General features: G+C 37.7%; 1 protein-coding gene across 2 annotated transcripts; it reads left to right on the plus strand.

The window, feature by feature from the left end:
• The first annotated feature begins 241 nt into the window (after positions 1–241).
• Positions 242–16,627, plus strand: tnni3k (TNNI3 interacting kinase). 2 transcript variants are annotated; one of them, XM_041278225.1, is made up of 25 exons: positions 258–485; positions 985–1,093; positions 1,615–1,700; positions 2,030–2,127; positions 2,370–2,480; positions 3,102–3,200; positions 3,520–3,658; positions 4,035–4,179; positions 4,419–4,523; positions 4,881–4,975; positions 5,113–5,262; positions 5,576–5,662; positions 5,816–5,872; positions 5,974–6,066; positions 6,164–6,221; positions 6,439–6,633; positions 7,322–7,426; positions 10,638–10,690; positions 10,806–10,858; positions 11,211–11,343; positions 11,839–11,948; positions 13,006–13,065; positions 13,338–13,507; positions 15,786–15,865; positions 16,440–16,627. In XM_041278225.1, the coding sequence occupies exons 1-25, from the start codon at positions 446–448 to the stop codon at positions 16,514–16,516; spliced, it is 2,508 nt and encodes an 835-aa protein (XP_041134159.1). In that variant the 5' UTR covers positions 258–445; the 3' UTR covers positions 16,517–16,627. The 2 variants fall into 2 exon arrangements, 1 of the variants encoding a protein (XP_041134159.1); XR_005951939.1 differs by lacking the exon at positions 16,440–16,627 and having other exon boundaries at positions 242–485; positions 13,396–13,507.
• The last annotated feature ends 3,133 nt before the right edge of the window (positions 16,628–19,760 follow it).

Here is a 19,760-nt window from a genome sequence, read left to right on the forward strand (position 1 = left end):
GCAACCCTGGCACTGTCCAATAGGGCAAGAGTGCTACTTTTAACCAATCATCAAATTACATGCATCACAAAACAAAAATAGATTGTTAAACTGTAGATTTCAATTTAGACACTTCTATGAAACCTTTATGTAAGGTTACCTTGTTTTTACTATATGAGAATTGAGCAGGTTTGTGGTTTTTACAATGGGAACAGTAAACTGGAGGATCCATTACCATCCCACATTCCTGTCGTTTCTCTGTTGTGACAGCAGGCAACATTGCCTGATTCACTGTCATTGTTGTCTGACATTCCATGTGAAGACAGGTTATTTTTAGCTAGTGGCCATGATCCGAAGTTTATCAGCAGGACTGCCACTGTGCTTGAGTAAGGAATCATATTACTTTTACTTTAAAGTCCTTGCCCTTTTTTTAAAGTAAAACCACAGTATTCAGGCAAGAGAATAAATGGGGAACTACAAATCCAGGCCAACTCAGACTTGTACAGGTAATGAAATTTGTTTCTTGCTAATACAAAGTTTTTGGCAATTGTCATCAGGCTTTTCTGCAAAAGATTAAAAACTGAAGTAACAAGGTATTGCTTCTATTTATAAAGTCTGTTAAATTACACTGTGATTTGTTTTCAGAAGAGTATGTAACAGTAAGAAATGTCCTGTCATTGTAACAGACAGTTTGTATTACAATGAATAAAAATGATAGATAATATTTTCCTTTTCAGTTCATCAGATAACTTTTTGGCTGAGACAGAAACTTTCCCTTTTTACTTTAGAAAATGAATGTGATAGCACTGTTGACAGCATTATCCTAATATGGATAGACCCTCCCCCAGTTGTAGTATGTTTTTGCCTTATATTTCTATTTTTAACTCTTTAGTTGAATTTCAATGTAAATATGTAGCCTTTTTGGAGGGGTGGGGTGGGGGGGGGTATGTTAATTTTCTTTTATTGAATCGTTGGCACTGAAAATGATACCTACTCTTGCACTAGATGAATGGAAGAAGAAAGTTAGCGAATCCTATTCTGTGATACTAGAGAGGCTGGAGGATGATCTGCATATCAAAGAAAACGAGTTGCTGGATTTGAGGCATGTCTTCAGGTAGGATATCAAGTAGCTAAGTTAATTTATACAGTATGCTGTTTCTATAAATTATTTTAGAATACAGTATATTATTTAGTTATTATACTACTGGACAAAAAAAGGATTATAGTTGGGCAGAAATGATTTGCCAAACTGGCCAACAATTCTCGGTATGGTAGGGTCTTATTGTGATGATATCATTGGCTGGAATGTGCATTTTCTCCTTTTCTATTTTAAATTCATTAATTATAACTGTTCTTACTCTGCCAGTGAGACTATATTGTTTTTGTGCGTTTTTATGTCTCTTTCTCAATTGTAATCTTTTTTTTGAAAATTGAAAAAAGCAGTTTGTCATTTACAAAATGATTCTTGATTGTAGCCAACACTTGTCTAGAAAACTTTCATGAATATCAAACTTAATTAATCAATTAATTAATTAAAACACAGCTTTATTATTTTTCTATTTTTTTGTGTCTCTTCAAATATCCAGTTTATTTACAATATCACAGTTCTAAAATTGTTCATGCTTCTTTATATAGTTCAGATGAGGCCTTCAATAAAGTTAACCTAAATTATCGTACAGAAAGTGGGTTGTCCTTGCTTCATCTCTGCTGCATATGCGGAGGTGAGTATTACTGTAAGGTCCACAGACTTGGGTAAAGAATGGGTAAAATGTGAAATTGCTTACCAGTGCTTTACATTAACCTGCTGTGCTGGAGGTTTTGTGATTGTGGGAATGGAAAAGCTGTTCTAGCTTAACCATCAGAGCCAACACCAGAAACTAAAACCATATTTAAACACCTGTAACTCAAAGATCCACAATCAACTGTTAATACCAAGAGGACTAACAGAGTTGCACTTTAGGATTTATTTTCAGAACATGTAATAATTGTTTAAATAAAGAACAAGAACGTCAGTAATTTTGTTACCTTCACAATACTCTATACGATTCAGGTAACAAGGCTCACATCCGGACCCTGATGCTAAAAGGGTTGCGCCCATCAAGACTGACAAGAAATGGATTTACTGCCCTCCATTTGGCAGCATACAAGGTTAGTTGAAGCATTTGGGTTACCCTTTGTGGAGCAATAGAACTCCATGGCCTGGATCTCTTGCTTTACTTATAAATAAGCTTCCTTTTGTTATCAAGTTGAACCTGCCCCCTAATTCTGTGTAATCATGGGCTAGAACTAAAGCTATGAGCTTTCACTGTTTGAGGTCTCATCCCCTGATTGCACACCCATTTTATTAACGTGCACTTTGCCTGTGAGTGAGCTGTGTGGTTGTTTTTCAGGCCAATGCAGAACTGGTAACAGCCTTGCTACACGGTGGAGCCGATATTCAGCAGGTTGGGTATGGAGCTCTGACTGCTCTTCACATCGCCACCGTGGCAGGTCACTATGAGGTGGGACCTGCATTGAGACGCAAAAATGTATTCAAAAGTGTTTGTCTTCACACGAACAACGTCAGTATGACATGCCGATTGTATTTCATTGCATTGCAGTTGTGTGATGGTTGTAAAATATGTACAATTATTTTTTTTACATGTATATTGAGCCTCCTTGACATATATAATAATAATAATAATAATAATAATAATAATAATAATAATAATAATAATAATAATAATGGTGAGGCTGGATCTTGTGCCTCCATGGTAGGGAGGATGGGACACCACCCCCAAAAGTGGAGAAGCCAAAGCATCTCAGACAAAAAGGACACCATGTAGGATCTCGGGTCTATAGGAGGCTGTGTGGTCCGTTGCTTAAAGATAAGGCCCAGGCTCGCTGACTCACTGTGTGACCTTGAGCAAGTCACTTAACGTCCTTGTGCTCTGTCTTTCGATGCATATTCACACACCCTAGTCTCTGTAAGTCGCCTTGGATAAAGGCCCTGCTAAATAAACAAATAATAATAATAATAATAAATAGGGAGGCTTAGTGTTTTAAAAGGGCACTGCTTAGGTGCAGCCATTGCTCCACCTTACTAGCAGGGCATCTGTCTTGAATGTCTTTTTCTTTTTTAGGCTGTTGACATTCTTCTCCAACATGGAGCGTATGTTAATGTCCAAGATGCTGTATTTTTTACATCTTTACATATTTCAGCCTACTATGGCCACGAACAGGTAACCTATGAACATGTTTTTTTTTGAGAACCTTGCTATCTGGTTACAGTGTAAATGCAGTAAAGCAAACAGTTTGTGTTGCTGTCATACTATTGTGAACCACTTGATTAGATATTAAATATTGTTTAAGGTTTTGGTGCTGTGAGGTACTTTTGCTTATATTCCTCTGGCATATTGCATGTTTTTGGATAACCTAATTGTCATTTACAATAAACTATATGTGTATAGTTTAGACTGTCTCTTGTAATCATTTTTATTACTTTATTTTAATGGCACTTTCCTTTTGAGTTACTGAACGAACATGCCCTTGTTTGTGTAGGTCGCCAGGCTGCTGTTGAAGTTTGGTGCTGATGTGAATGTGAGTGGGGAGGTTGGAGACAGACCCCTTCACCTGGCAGCAGCTAAAGGGTATCTGAATATCGTCAAACTGCTAATGGAAGAGGGCAGTAAGACTGACGGTGAGACACACGACTTCTCATATTACTGGAATATTATATAAATGTATTAAACAAAAGGATGCTATTGTGTGTGTTCAATTTTTACCTGTTTGTTAATTATTTGCCTTTCCGTTACAGTAAGTAGCAGCATGCCTGTTTCAGAAAACAGCAGGGGGAGCACTGGAGCCAAAAAAAGATGGCATTGAGGCAATGAATTAAATAAACAATGTTTTTCTTCCTCCTACGGTACTTGCAGTAAATGGCTTCTGACAGCTGAAAAAAAAAAAAAAACATTTGAAAAACAAGATATTATTTGTAATATGATATCATATCTATGGGGGTTTTGTGAAAAAAAAAAAAAAAATATGAACAGAATGTAACACACCCTTTTCTTTAGCTAATGCCCAGGATAACGAAGACCACGTTCCGCTCCACTTCTGCTCTCGGTTTGGCCATCATGAAGTTGTCCGCTTCTTGCTGCAAGGCAACTATAAGGTCCAGCCTCACTCTGTTAACATCTATGGGGATACACCATTACACTTGTGAGTACTGTAGGCTACTGATGAGTGTTACACTAAGAAATTATCTGTATTGCACTGGTGGATCAGTCTCGAGAGCTAAATACAGAACATAGCTTGGGTAGGCCAATAAGCCTCAAGACATATTGCCAAGTGTATAAATACATTGTGATATAAGGAGGTCTTACTGTAGGTGAATAGCGCCCATTATTAGTGGTTGTACAACCCTATCAGGCATGCCTTTAAAATTCTGTTTCCTTCAGGGCTTGTTACAATGGGAAGTTTGGTGTGGTGAAGGAGATTGTTCAGTTGTCTGGGGTGGAGAGCCTGACTAAGGAGAATATCTTCAGTGAAACAGCATTTCACAGGTGGAGTACATACCTGCATATCTAATATACTGTAATTTGAGACAGTCAAGGTAAATATCAGTGTCCCTTTCCGTAATTCTGATGAAACAGAAAGAATATATGGGAGTTTTTTTTTTTTTTTTTTTTTTTTTTTGTGGCTCTGCAACAAACCTGGACAAAGGGAATTGTTTTTGACCATTTTTCACCAGGTTTATTTTGATTCAGTTTATTTAACAAGCGGTATTGATGTTGCCTTTTAGAGGTGGTTGTGCAGCTTTATTGTAAATGTACTAAGGGGAACCTGTATAATACTGGTATACAGTATTGGGGTGGAAAGTTGAGTCCTGAATCAATCAAATTATACTTTGTTTCATGCAGTGCTTGCACCTATGGAAAAAGCATTGAAATGGTGAAGTTTCTGCTCAGCCAGAATGCAATGAGTATTAATCACCAAGGAAGAGATGGACACACTGGTAAGAAAAAAAATCCAGACCTGCAGTCCAAAATATATTCACCTTTTTTATTCACCTTTTTTAAGGGATATAATTTAGAAGGTAACATTTCAGAACTCTTCTTCTTCTTCTTCTTCTTCTTCTTCTTCTTGTTTCAGGGCTACATAGTGCCTGTTTTCACGGCCACATTCGCCTTGTCCAGTTCTTGTTAGACAATGGAGCCGATATGAATCTGGTCGCCTGTGACCCTAGCCGATCTAGTGGTGAAAAAGACGAGCAGACGTGCTTGATGTGGGCGTACGAGAAAGGTATAATTTGGAAAAGCTTTTCCCTTTTTGTGGTTGGTCTGAGTATATCTGTACTCTCATAGATCACTATCATTTGTCTGAGTTCAGTGAGTCTGTCTTGTCTGCCTATGTAGGTGGACTGAGATACTTATAAAGTGACAGTCTGTGGGGTGAACAGCAGTACATGTTTTTTTAAAAAGCTTTTGTTTAGTGTGTGAGGAACAGCGGAAATAAAACTGTATTGTTCCTGACTGTGTACACAGATTTCTAAATCTATCTTAGCAAAAGAGCATCACTAATTATACCACTAATCATTGCTGGTTTGGTGTTGTAGGTCATGATGCAATTGTCACACTGCTTAAACACTACACAAGGCCTCAGGATGAATCTCCGTGCAACGAGTATTCACAGCCTGGTGGAGGTTAGTGCCAGGGTCACTCTGCATATTCACAATGTACCCCAGAAGGGTGATTCACTCATTCACAGACTAGTCTGTCCTCATAGGCTTTACCTGTAATACACTGCTATGTAGGGGTTCTGATAGTGTGTCATCTGGATTATTCTGATTTTGCAGACGGATCTTACGTCTCTGTCCCTTCCCCTCTGGGAAAGATCAAGAGCATGACTAAAGGTACATTTATAAGAAAAAAGGTGAATTTGTTCATGCAACACAGGGTCACTTGGTCTGTGGTTACTGTACCATTACCAATCTGTATTCATTTTTCTCTGTAGAAAAAGCTGATGTCCTTCTGCTCCGTGCCAGCCTCCCATCTCAGTACCACCTCCAGCTGTCAGAACTTGAATTCAATGAAATGATAGGATCAGGTACATATACAGCTTGTCAGACTTTTTTTGACAGTTCAGTTTCTTACAATGGTATAGAAAAAGGTAACTTTAAATGCAAATCAATATATTTATTTAGGTTCATTTGGAAAAGTGTACAAAGGACGATACAGGAACAAAGTTGTAGCAATAAAACGGTAAGCATACTGCATGCAATATATATCTGCATGCAATATATATATCTATCAGGATATATTATATATATATTATATCATATATATATATATATATATTATTTTTTCATATTGGCTATAGTTGATTGACTATGAGCAATGTAGCTTCTAATGTGAGAATACACAAATAGCTTATAGGTAGCATTTAGATTCTGAAACACTGGCCTTCTCTCTGCATCAGGTATCGAGCAAATACCTATTGCTCCAAGTCTGACGTGGACATGTTTTGCCGTGAGGTCTCCATTCTCTGTCGGCTCAACCACCCCTGTGTAATCCAGTTTGTTGGAGCTTGTTTAGAGGACCCCAGTCAGTTTGCTATAGTTACTCAGTATGTCTCTGGAGGATCCCTGTTCTCCTTGCTGCACGAGCAGAAGAGGTAATTTCATTTTTTACTCTTCATTGACAGTGGAAATGGAACCCGTTGATTTTCTGTGCTCCAGAAAAATATCCTCATGATACTTTGTCTTGTCCCAGTGACTTGATTGGAATTCCAACGCATTGTTTTGTCAAAATATCCAGTCAAATTAGGAAATCATATCATAATTCACTGGGGCAAGATAATATTTGTTTTTGAGTGTTTTTCTTACTAATACTGAAATATATTTTGTAGTGTGGGTGACATTCAGAGAGAGAAAGCAGAACACCCACACATGCTGTTCCATATACAGTGGTGTGATGCTAGTAAATTCTTTACTGTGGATAAACTAACCTATTTTGAGACAATTACTCACAGCATTGTGCTACCCATCAAATATGAGTCAAGTGAATTACTATGTGCAGGAACACCATTGTTGCAAATTTGATGCCCAAAGCCCAGAAGACAAATTCATATGAACAGCATGGAAATCCAAAATATTTGTGATACACATGATGGATCCTACACTCTCAACACACACACTGACTCTAAGACAGTGACCTAACATATTTACCAATCTCAGCTTTTTTATACATATTTAAATGAGATTCAGTAATTTCTATTCTATTTGCAATATGTTTGGTATGCTATGAATTTGTACATTTTTAAGAATCTGTAATTGATAATGCTTATCACATTAAACCTGCAGGATTATTGATCTTCAGTCCAAACTTATTATTGCAACAGATGTGGCAAAAGGCATGGAATATCTTCACAACCTAACACAACCTATCATTCACCGAGATCTTAACAGGTAAGGGAGTTTTTAGAGTTTTATGTTGCTGTCAATTTCATATTTTACCGGTGAACTGCAAAAGGACTTGTTAAGTCATTTGGTGGCTGTCATTCAGCAAGTCTTCATCACGTGGAGCAAGGGCACTGCAGTCCTTTTTATAGCTACCCAAGTCAGAAACAGAACTAAAGGCGACTGTCTTCCTCCTGGCTTTGCCAGTGGAGAACTGCGCAGGTGGAAGGCTAGGGGTTCTTCTCTTCAGAAAAAATGATCTGTTCGATTTGTCTGTCTGGTTTTCAACAGGAAAACTCAGTTTCATGCTGCTGGGAACATAGGAAATTTGGGTTCCTACTTTATTATTAATTAGACTGAGAGGATCCTCACTTAGAGCTCTTTTTTTCCTGATTTTATTTTGAACGGTAGTCCTGACGCACTTTGGGCCAGTGTCCTCTTTACATTGTTGGGGAGTCTCTGGGAAACAAAGGCTTTCAAAACTGTAAGTGTGGGAGTCAGTTACTTCAGCGCCTGATGTAAAGCAATTAATCATTTTTTCACAACTGTCCATATTCCTGACGGATTGCTTTTCTGAAGGACTGCAGTTATATAATCCCAGCTCTTCTTTATTTAACAGGTATTCTTGTCTTTGTCCTCTGAAACCGCACCCATTTATCATGGCCATGTTATCTGCTGCTGCCGAATTAATATCTGAAGCATTCATTTGTTGGACAAGCAAGCCTGGTTCTGTGCCTGCTTGGTAGCATGCACCCGGCTCTCCTTTGCTATCAGATTCAGTTCCAACAGCATGTGTCTCTGTCTTCTCATGAGTTAGTAAATTGACACCACTAGTGGACAGTGCCATGGCAGGGCTCCCATCACAATCTTGCAGTGATAAAGCACTGTCATCAGAAATCCCATTCCCATCACCTTCACCTGTCTTTTCTTCTGCAGAGGTAAGTTTTTCAGTCCTAAAAGTTGTCGTCTGATTTCATTTTGATCCGGTTCAACTGGACGGGCGTCATCTAATTCACCACCTTTATCATTTAGAGCAGAGGTAATGTTGTGAAACAGGTTTTCTTTAACTAGGGTTAGGGATAAACAATACATACTCAGTTTGCCATTTACAAAATAATATGCTGCTTCATTTGTCTATCTATTTTTTATTTATATAAAAAAATTGCATGCTGTAATTAACAAACAAGCCTTACCAAAAAAGAGGAAAATTGATCCCAGCTAGGGTTCCTTGACTGTCTGCAGTGGTGGCATGTCTTGTGATGACATAATAAGCATTTGAAAGAGTGCTTGTGATACACATACCACTTAAATTCCAAAGGGCTAGTCCGGCTATGTTCATTGGCTTGGCACACGCTGTGAGCAAAGAGTTGGACAGTGTCTTATTTCCATTCTCCGACGTGAACGTTCTCAGCCATTGGATGAAGTCTGTCAGCTCACATTCACAGGTCCAAGGGTTACGGGACACATCAAGTAGTTTAAGCTCTAAGCCATCAATTCCATCCGCACTGAGACTCATTCGCTGGTTACTAAAAAGTTCTTCAAGTCCCTGGAGATTCTTGAAGCTTCCTCTTCCAATAGTTTGAATCTGATTCCCACTCAGGTTCAGTCTCCTCATACTTTCTAAAGGTGGGAAAGTGATTGATTCTGTGGTGCGGATCTGGGTCTGCAGATCACCAGCTGGTGAAGGGCGGTCGTGTTGGAAAGCCAGTGCTGTTTGATAGTGGTGATTGGGTTGGAGACGAGGTGCACTTCAGTCAGGTTGTGTAAAGAGGAGAACACATGGTCAGGAAAGTCTTGGATGCCTGTCCTTCTGATAGTGAGTTTCTGTAAGGATGTGAAGCTTCTGTCTGCAAACACATTTGCCTCAATGCTTGTGATAGTATTTCCACAAGTAAACAGGCTTGTGATATTGAGAGGCAAGAACTGCAACAATGAAAACAACACTATATAACTAAAAACATGTTAGACGTGTATTCATTTACTTGTACTTGAATGAACAACAATAGCTACATAATATATTATTTGGCTGGTAGAGTGGATTGAAGCATAAACTCTCACAGTAGGAACCTTAATAACAAATCTATTTTTATTTTACAACTTGTGTGTTTTCAAATCATGCTGCAAATGGGGTATGGAAAAATACACAAAAATCTCAGAGGAGTCTTTTAATTCCTATTATGAAACTCACTTGAGAAAATAACACATTTTAATAGGGTATAGTGTATAGGGTTGTAAACAAGCTATAGTGCTACATAAGCAGAAATCTGTTTGCACAACAGGTTCTCAAATAAAATAAAAATAATCTTCATACTGTTTATAAGGTAAATACCAAGTGTTACAGCATTCAGTACCTGTTTTTATCAGTGATTTCATGGCTTTTGATTAATAAAAGAATTTGGATGATTTTCTTACTACTAGCAACTTTAGCACTTAATCTTGAACTACCTAATGTTACCTCAGGAAAGATAGTCCTAGATAAGTGATAGTCAGGCTCTGTGTAACCAGCTGATGCTACAGAATTTTCATGAAACTGGATATAAGACCAAATTAAATGTAACGATGAAAGACAAACTGTGCAAGTCAGATTTTTGTTCCCTACCTTTAGGTACAAGTCCATTCAAGCAAAAGAGTGTGCCAGTCGCTTGTGAATCTCCAAATCTCTCAGTAAAGTGGGTTTGCACGGCAGACTGGTGCATAATACTCAGCACAGCCAACGTGAAATAGGGGGATCTTGATAGTGCCAAAACCTTGTGGTACTGCACAGTGTATTATGAGAGTGTTTAGAGAATAATGAGTTTAGTCTTTACTTAGAGTACCGGTAGCCAAGACAAGAAAGACTTTATCTGTAGCACTTGGCTTCCTCTGCACATCGTTTGTTTGTTTGTTTGTTTATTTATTTATTTAAACGTAGGCAAGTTGTATCTTGAAAATTATATATATTATATATATATATATATATATATAATAGATATATATTATCATCTATATTATATATATGTGTGTGTGTGTGTGTGTGTGTGTTCCATCCCACTACTTTTTCAGGCCATTAATGTGACATAGTGAACTGACTGTAAGAGAGTGGACAGTGTCAGGCTTGGTCGATGCTACTTGGCAACAATTCTCTGCACCAAATATAAATCAAATATCAAATGTTTTTTCTTGGGGCTTTTTATTCACAACCAGATTACTGTAATTATACCCAGACTGTTTTTATTAACAGCCATAATATCCTGCTTTATGAAGACGGCCATGCTGTGGTTGCTGATTTTGGAGGTATTATCTTCTGTTACGATCTCTGAATTACTGTAATGAATTATAAAATCCTTTAAAGTTATTGTATCTGTCATTGTATTGTACTTTTAACAATTGGCTGCTGTTTTTTCTGTAGAATCCAGATTCCTTTTGTCTATGGACGTGGACAATATGACCAAACAGCCAGGGGTTTGTTTCAGTTTCCTGCATGCTTTTTTAAAATGGATCTCACAGTATGTGGTACAAGGTAGTGTGCAAGCAGAGTGGCACTGAACAGTTAAAGAAGGTTAATGACCAGTATGTACTGTGTGTAATTCCATTATGATTCCCTTATTTACACACATTGTATTTGGTGCACAGTGAAAAAGGGGATTTATTTATAAAAGGGAGATTTACACTTTGTTGAATACCAACAGAAGGAGAAAATGCATTTAAATAGATTCAGACCACAGAAAAATAATAATGATGTCTAAAGAGGTGAGAACATTGCTTATCAAAAATAGTATTTGTAATTGTCATTACCATTGTGCTGGATGTGCAGAACCTGCGCTGGATGGCCCCGGAGGTGTTCACACAGTGCACCCGCTACACAGTCAAGGCTGACATGTTCAGCTTCGCCCTCTGTCTCTGGGAGCTCTTAACAGGAGAAATCCCATTTGCCCACCTTAAGCCAGGTAAGAGAAGTTGTAGACTGTAGTGCCTGGCATACACCCCACGGTAAAAGGGTCATCACTGCACCTGGTTGAAGTACAGTCCAGTAATATCCACTTTACATTCACCTCGAAAGTGGGCTAGACTGCATATTCAAAGAGGGGATTTCCACTTCAGATTTAATATTTGTTGTTGCCTTGTATATGGACCAACAGCCAGTGCACTAGAGATTCATAGTTACTTAATTACCCTGTAGACAACACATTTGCAAACAGGTTATGTGGTAACAGTTGATCACTTTCTCAATGATAATGCACAGTGCAGTAATTTACTGTGGCCCTATCCTTGCCTAAAACATGTTTCTCAAAAGGATCTGGGCTCCCCAAACAACAGGCCTTGTTTATAATGATCTTCGTCACTAGATAGGGATTTCCTTTGTCTCGGTACACGGTAGGTGCGCTGTGTCGAGTCTGCAGTGTCTTCTTGCAAGTTGACCAGGCCTGATCTTTCTTTTGTAGCGGCAGCTGCAGCAGACATGGCCTACCATCATATCAGACCTCCGATCGGCTACTCCATCCCCAAGCCCATCTCTTCACTCTTAATGAGAGGCTGGAATGTCTGCCCAGAGGTAAGCCACCCACACTGTAGGTGAAATTATGCTGCCGAGCAAGAGGAACAAAAGTACATTTCAATGGCATGATGTATCCAAAGTCGAAGAAAGACACAACTGGCCTCAGATATACTGTAAGCATGCAACAAAAATAATGGAGCAAATAAAGACATTTGTGTGCAAAATCTTAGTAAACTGGGCCTATGCTGTGGCTTTGGTGGCAAACAAAAAACTTTAAAAACAGTATTGCGTACTGTATGTACAGTATTATACATCTATCAGTGAGTATTTATAAGCTACTGTTGAAGACTGAAATAGATACATAAATAAGAAAATAAATAAGTTAATCAATACATAAATAAATGGCCACACATTTTTCATCATACAGTCCAGGTTTAGTTGGAGATTACCTGGACAAGCCTTCTTTATGCTTTATAAGCAGCATGCTGTCTAGGGAGTGCATTGTAAAGGGGCCAGTGTTTGGTTGAGGTTGTGATGAACAGCATTTCATTTCCGCTCTGCTCCTCTGCATGGCAGTCAGCTTGTTTCAAGGACCTTCAGGCTTTGACTTTCTTTATTTACTTTTAATGGTTTGTTGATTTTAGGGAGCGCTCATGCCAGGTCTGAACTCACTTCCTTCACGTTGTAAAAATGTGGTCCCCAGCTTTGGAGACTTTAAAAACAGTCATTGCCAAAAGAGCAGTGACCCATTATAAATTGGAATAATTCTCCCCCAAGACCCCAATACTTCACAATCTCTAACCCTGATGGGATGAAGACATGTTAAAATGGTCATTCTTTTTGAAGACAATAGAGAACTAAGATTAGGTCAACTTACTTTTCATTTTTTACCGGTGTCCAGATAAAAACATTTCGCAAAGTGCATTCTCCCACGATGACCAAGAAGTCTGTGACTGGAACCGCTGCAGTTTGATGCATACTGCATCTTTTACCAAGTTAGCTAACTGTTACAGACCTGAAAGAAAAGTCCAGTCATTAGGATTGCATTCTCCACTGTATAGTGTTTACTACAATGCAGATAAAAAGAGTAAATTGTGGTATTTACATCTAACAGGAAAGGCCTGAGTTTTCTGAAGTGGTTGCCAGACTGGAAGAGTGTCTTTGCAATGTCGAGGTAAGGATATATATTTTTTTCGATATTTCATCTTTTTATTCAATGGGGCTGCAAGCATACTTTACTCAGGTTATTATTTTACACTGCTATTGACATGGCAGGTTCCTTTCAAGGATCAGTCACTCAAGGCTTCCCCATGCTTAGACAAGGAGCCAGTGCTTAGACAGTAAGACCAGTTAACTCAAAACCATGACATTTTGAAACAACAGGTTGAAGTGTTGGTATGGGATTTCCAGTGATACTGATGTTTTGCTGTGCTACTCCTCATGTAGCTGATGTCTCCAGCCTCCAGTAACAGCAGCGGTTCCCTGTCTCCCTCCTCCTCATCAGACTGCCTGCTGGCACGCGGAGGGCCGGGCCGCAGCCACGTAGCTGCCCTGCGATCCCGCTTTGAACTGGAGTACGCCCTTAATGCCAGGGCCTACGCTGTGTGGTCACAAAGGTAGGACTACCTGCTATAAACCCTTAGGGGCTTAGGGTCTCTAGCAATATCAAATCCAGGGACCTCAATCTGTCTAGAACAGGGGTGGCCAACCCTGGTCCTGGAGGGCCGCAGGGTCCTCTGGTTTTTGTTCCACAAATTATATATTTTCTTAATTGGTCAACAATAAAAAAAATGCCCAGGTCATTAGCCATTGACCATTTAAAGGTATCCAGAAAGCTTGCAGGATTGTGGCTCTCCAGGACCAGGGTTGGCCACCCCTATTCTAGAATGTGAGCACATACAAATGTTGAACTCCTGGGCAGTTCAGGCAAAACCTGGCCGTGTGGCAAATATAGTTATAACACAATTCTAGGACCTGATATGAACAGGTCACAGACACGTTTACGCCAGCCGAGCGTATTGCTTATTTAACACCGTGGTTATAACTCCACACATATTTCCCTTTGAACTGTTTTACAGGTGTTGCCCAGTGACACAGGGCAGAAAATAAATAAAAGCAGCTGTAATAAAACCTGCATGACCTCCCTACTGATTAAATCCCTGGTTACTGTTCCCCTGTTTATTTATTTGTGTTCCCTGACTGCAACAGTCTAGCATGGTAACAGTTTCCACGTGTACGGTAACAAGAAGTGGGAGACACATTGGGCTCTGGTATTTCTGTGGTTTAGCAAATGCTATTCTTGGAGATGTCTCTCTCACATATGAGGCAGCATCTTTCACAGGTGACTGGAGGTGCAGACCCACTTGGTTTGGTGTCCATAGTAACAGAAACACAAGCTACCATCCACATAGCTCGCTGTCTATACCAGTTAAACAAAGACCAGTAGCAATTACTAGAGCTGGCTACAGGTTAAAAACAAGAAAGCCACTAATTAGACTACCTTAGAAAACTTTAGAAAACCTAATGCCAAGCCCCATTTGATTGTCTGCCTGTATGTGTAGATATGATGGTTTGCCTAATAAATGACTGAAAGGAGAGCTTCTGCTACATTCAGTATACCTGTTGGAGGGTCCCTATAATATCATACTATTTAACCATTAAATAATAAGAAAAGAAACAATCACCATTACCATTCATTCTTACAAATTAGTGGATAAGGCTTTCGTTGAATGGTATAGTATTTGTTTAAGCAGATAGCAAACAAAAAAAATGTAAAAGACCATCATTATTATCAGGTAACTTTTCATAGCTCTAAATCGTTTTGTTTTTTTTGTGGTATGCACTGTACTATATTTAGCTGGTGTGAATATTTTTAAAGCAATGTGAAAAGCCCAGTAAACAGACAAGTTGCCAAGTTACTTTAATTATCACAACGAACACACTTATGTAATGGATCAGAAATGTGACATACCAAGGTTAAACTGCTGGTAGTGTTGCTAGGTAAACACAACATTAAGTACCTTTAGAGAAACTAAGGAAACCCAAGGAAAGACACACATTGTACAAAGGTTTTACAGTGTAGTGAAAAAATATACCTCTATAAATGTGTTGAGCTTACCTCCCATGGCATGACTGTGGATCCATTAACTTAATATGCCGTTGTCCTAATGTTCACTATAAGCATTGTGCCATTGCCACCATGACCTGTTATCAGAGGCAGTGTCATACTGAACTCTAGCACCCACTGCATCAATGCAAACTGAGTCTGAAAAGAATGAGTCTAAGTTTACGAAGGTCATATTTCTAGGGTTAGATTTGATCTGGGCGTGCTTAGCCCGTGACAGATGTTACCTGAGAATACCAGGCTAGGCTGCCTATTTGGAAACACGGCTAAAATGTACAAACACTTTGCAACAAAACTTTAATAAAATGTATTGACAGGCACATTACTGCCAATTCAGGACTGCTTTGCTCAATTAAATAGTTAATGACAACAGCACTTACAAAAGGAAACTTATGCAAATTAATCTTTTTTTTTAGCAGTTGAAATCTGGTGAAAAGTTTGGTGAGCCACCTTTAACTTTGGTAGGAGTAACATATCATCTTGTGATGGTATCCAGTGCATGCATTATTGACCTCAGTCCCCTTCCCTAATGGAATCCTGGTTAGAGAGGCCGCCTGTGAACTAGAGACTTTGCTTTTCTTGTTCATGTCCCAGTTATTGTTCATTTCTACAAACTATCAATGCAAGCTGATCAAGTCAAACCTCATCATTAGACAGTTTGCCTATAAAACAGGATGGCCCGTTCCTATTAAAAGCTCACCACAGTGTTAACATTTGTTACCTATTTTACTAATTATTCTATTCAAGAATTTGATCTCTCTCTTTCTCAGCGCTGAGCGCCGATCTTCGCAAGGACTCTCATTGGATGAACTGAGGAAAAATATGCAGTATCCACCAATTGACAGAAATGGTAAACAATTCTGGAGCCACACATTTGGGCCACTTTGTGTAGGCTTCCAGTAAACTGAGTCCCCACATAGAGATTGTTGCTTCTTGCTTCAGGTCAGCTGAAGTTTTGCTGTCATATAAACTGTAATCCTCTTTGTGTCTTTTTAACGATGGGCAGTTTATAGAACATTAAGCAATTAGCAGCCATTTAAGCTAGTGATTATATGGATAAAATATTTTATTGTTAAGAAACATAAGGAGTCAGATGTATGTTTGATTGTGCTGTGGGTTTTTACAGGTGTGTACTGTTTTGCTTCCTGGACTGTATATGTTTCCTTGTGCAGCAATTTATAGATTTTAGACCTGTTTATCTATTTTTATCTGTGTCTTGTATTCTCAGGTTACAGCTGTATTTTGTTTTTAGTTCTTTTAATGTATCATAAATGTCCATTACATTATGCTTAATGTGGCTTGTAAACTTTTTCAATATCCTGAAAAATTTTAAAATATATTGTGATTGAAAATAAGCAATCAATGAGATGTTTGTAAACAGCGCATGCTGTACTTAAAGTCTGTACTGTCTCCTCTTTCAACAGGGTATGTATCTGATCCCATGAGCACCATGCGATTCCATTCCTGCAGCAGTAATGGTAGCTTTGAGGACAGCAACTGACTTTCCTCGTAAAAGGCCGGAAGGCTTTCATTGATCTTTTTAGCGTGATGCTTATTCTGAATAGCATGGTCAATAAAACTATCAAGACAGTGGCTTGTTTTTGTATATCTTGTGAAATAATGCAATACTTATACACAATGCTTGATCCTGCCATCAATTATTTTTACATTGTAGGGTTGATAAAAAAAATTAAAAGTGAACAATTCTGAGAACTACACATAAGGTTAGTAATTGGGATAAAATAAACTGCATTCAATTTCTTCAAAAAAACAAACAGAAAAACAATACTTAAGCTTGAGAAATCTATCTATCTATCTATCTATCTATCTATCTATCTATCTATCTATCTATCTATCTATCCACATTCTCTGCGTGCATACAGGTGTATTGTTGTATAGGTGAACAGGATACCTATGGCCTATACGTTGTCCCACTATTAATAAAAGTCATCCAAAATAGCAGCAGCAACATGTTAATGAACATATCGTACCTTTACTGAACAACTGAGTAATCAAAAATGAAACGGTCTCCACAATAAAGTACAATAAAGGACATCAAATATGAAAGTATACCACTAGTAGAATGCAAATGTTTCCAGTACTTATCCTATGCTTGAAAGGGCTTGTGTCAGATACCAAAGTGAACACATTGGAAACAAAACAAAGTGACACAAAATGTCTGCAACACGCATTTATATTGAAGTATTCAGAATTACATTCTTAACAAAGCAATTAAAAACACTTATGATTCAAATAGCTTTAAACATCTACACCATGAAAAATACACTTGCAACTTTATCTCATTTTATATGTATGTGTATATATATATATATATATATATATATATATATATATATATATATATATATATATATATATATGGCCGGATATATATTAATATTACATATTTTTCTCCAGTAAATATAGAAATGAGTAATGCAAACACAATAAATGCATATTCATATATTACTGTTTTAAGGTTGATCAATAAATACATTAACGGTATCTAACAGAAACACTGTTTTTGCAAACTGGTTACTGTAACAAAGGAAAGGGGAATAGTTAACCTCAATTACATTCAGAAAGTCAGGTAACCACCCTCAAAGTTTCTAAGGTAGAATATTGCACAGTAAATGCACATGTGTTACTTGTTTTGCTATAACATTTTTTTTGATGCTATACTTCAGACTTCAGTTAAATAATTCAAACATATAAAAATACATTATTCTTATTAAGTTGTAGAGCCTATAGATTAAGGGCATAGGTTCACATAATTTAGTGTATTTGTCTCTGAATACTACATGTAAAAAGTGCTATTTAGTGCAAAATATTTATTAAAAAAAAAAAAAAAAAAAAATACTGGAATCTTTAACCTTACTACAATTTTGAAGAAAGGGGCAAAAATCTTTAATTCAAGTTTCTCGTTTGGTTTCACTCTTGATCAAGTCACAACAAACAAAAAAATGGTTTCCCCCACAGCAAAATCACAAATAAGATAAATGTGACCATTAATCTAGGTTGTTATATTTCATATCGGTACAGTGGCGTATTGATTGATTCATATTAATAGTTTGCAATGTTCAGTGTGAGTCAAGTTTCAAGGATCCTATTCCATGCAGTCTTAACAGGTTTGATAAGGAACAAAGAAATAACATGAATGGTATAAAATGGCTACAAATTAAACAGGTTAAATAATAATAATAATAAAAAAAAAATTAAATAGCAAGTTTTATATTTATAGAAGCTATGTACAATATCCAACTTTTCTGAGGTACACATTTTGGTGTCAGGTAATAAATGTGTTCATAATCACAGACACGTTTCCAAGGACAGAAATACATCATTTGGATTCACATCAAATGTGACCAAAGCATTTTACTGTATACATTTCATAGCCACTTTTTGCTTCAGAAAATAAATGAAAGTAAGTTATTATAAATTGAAATGTTTGGTCTGATCAGTTTGCTTCAGCTACATGTTTAAAAACTAGTCAAAGTTGTTTGAGCGATAATAATCCATATTCCATGAGTATTGTGCTTGAAGATAACACCAAATCTTCCTCTGTGTCTCAGTCAGAAAACAAATCTTGTTAATCAACCTGTGGAACAAAAACAAATCAATAAACAAAAAGGCACCGCGAAATTTAAAACAGAAGAGTCAACAATCAATGTTTTCTTTTTTTTTCTGCCACGTGTCTGATTTCAGCACCTACATACATTTTTCATTTTCTTTGAATATAAAAATAACATGATTACAATTAACAGATGATAACTATTAATTATTTTTAAAGCAATAATGGACTTCAAGTCATCTAACATCCTATACAATATTCATAATTATTACCTTGTGTCTGTAGTGGGAGATTTCAGTGTTTTATATTACTTTGGAGAGGAGCCATCGACTCCTCTTCTGGAGTGTACCTGTCCATCTTGTTTTCTTTACTTTTTAAGTTATTGTCAGACTCCAGAGTTGTGTTTATTTCTTCTACAGATGTTTCATAATCCATAATTTCAGGCTTGGTCTGAAAATCATTTTGCATTTTCATCAACTCTAGACTGCGCAGTTTTGGTGTTATCCACATACTCTGTTGTTCCTTCTTTAGTCCCAGATTAAAACGTCTTCCCTGCCTTATCCTCCGGATCTGTCACTATGTTAGCCTTAGTGACTATTTCTGGGTCTGCTTTTGCCTCTGCCTCTTCTGCCTTAACCTCAGCCTTTTCTCCTGTAGCCTCAGACTGCCTCTTCTACTTTAGCACCGGTTTCAGCCTCTTCTACTTTAGCATCATTGCAGCCTCTTCTACTTTAGCACTGGTTTCAGCCTCTTCTACTTTAGCACCGGTTTCAGCCTCTTCTACTTTAGCATCATTTCAGCCTCTTCTACTTTAGCACTGGTTTCAGCCTCTTCTACTTTAGCACCGGTTTCAGCCCCTTCTACTTTAGCATCATTCAGCCTCTTCTACTTTAGCACTGGTTTCAGCCTCTTCTACTTTAGCACTGTGTAACAAAGTGCCCGCCCCTGTGTATATTATCTGTTATGTGTTGCGTGTGGTGTGTTTAAATGTTGGTGTATAGACATTGGTACACGGGATATAAACGGGTCTGTGTAACACGAGTGTTTAAAATGTATATGTGTATTTAGGCACGAGGATTGCACAGCACTTCACGTGCAAGTAAAATGTAATAATATGTGAGCACGGGGAATTGCACTTTATTAATTCACGTGCTGGGATTCAAGTGAATAATTA

Source organism: Polyodon spathula, chromosome 18 (genome assembly GCF_017654505.1).
Source record: "Polyodon spathula isolate WHYD16114869_AA chromosome 18, ASM1765450v1, whole genome shotgun sequence".
Taxonomy (NCBI): domain Eukaryota; kingdom Metazoa; phylum Chordata; class Actinopteri; order Acipenseriformes; family Polyodontidae; genus Polyodon; species Polyodon spathula.

What these genes read in the sequence shown, in the direction of transcription:
- tnni3k (XM_041278225.1), top strand. Translation starts at nt 446, where the DNA reads ATGGGGAACTACAAATCCAGGCCAACTCAGACTTGTACAG. An exon ending in ATTCACCGAGATCTTAACAG is followed by an intron (nt 7,427 to 10,637) that starts GTAAGGGAGTTT and finishes TTTTATTAACAG; the next exon opens with CCATAATATCCTGCTTTATG. An exon ending in TCCACCAATTGACAGAAATG is followed by an intron (nt 15,866 to 16,439) that starts GTAAACAATTCT and finishes CTCTTTCAACAG; the next exon opens with GGTATGTATCTGATCCCATG.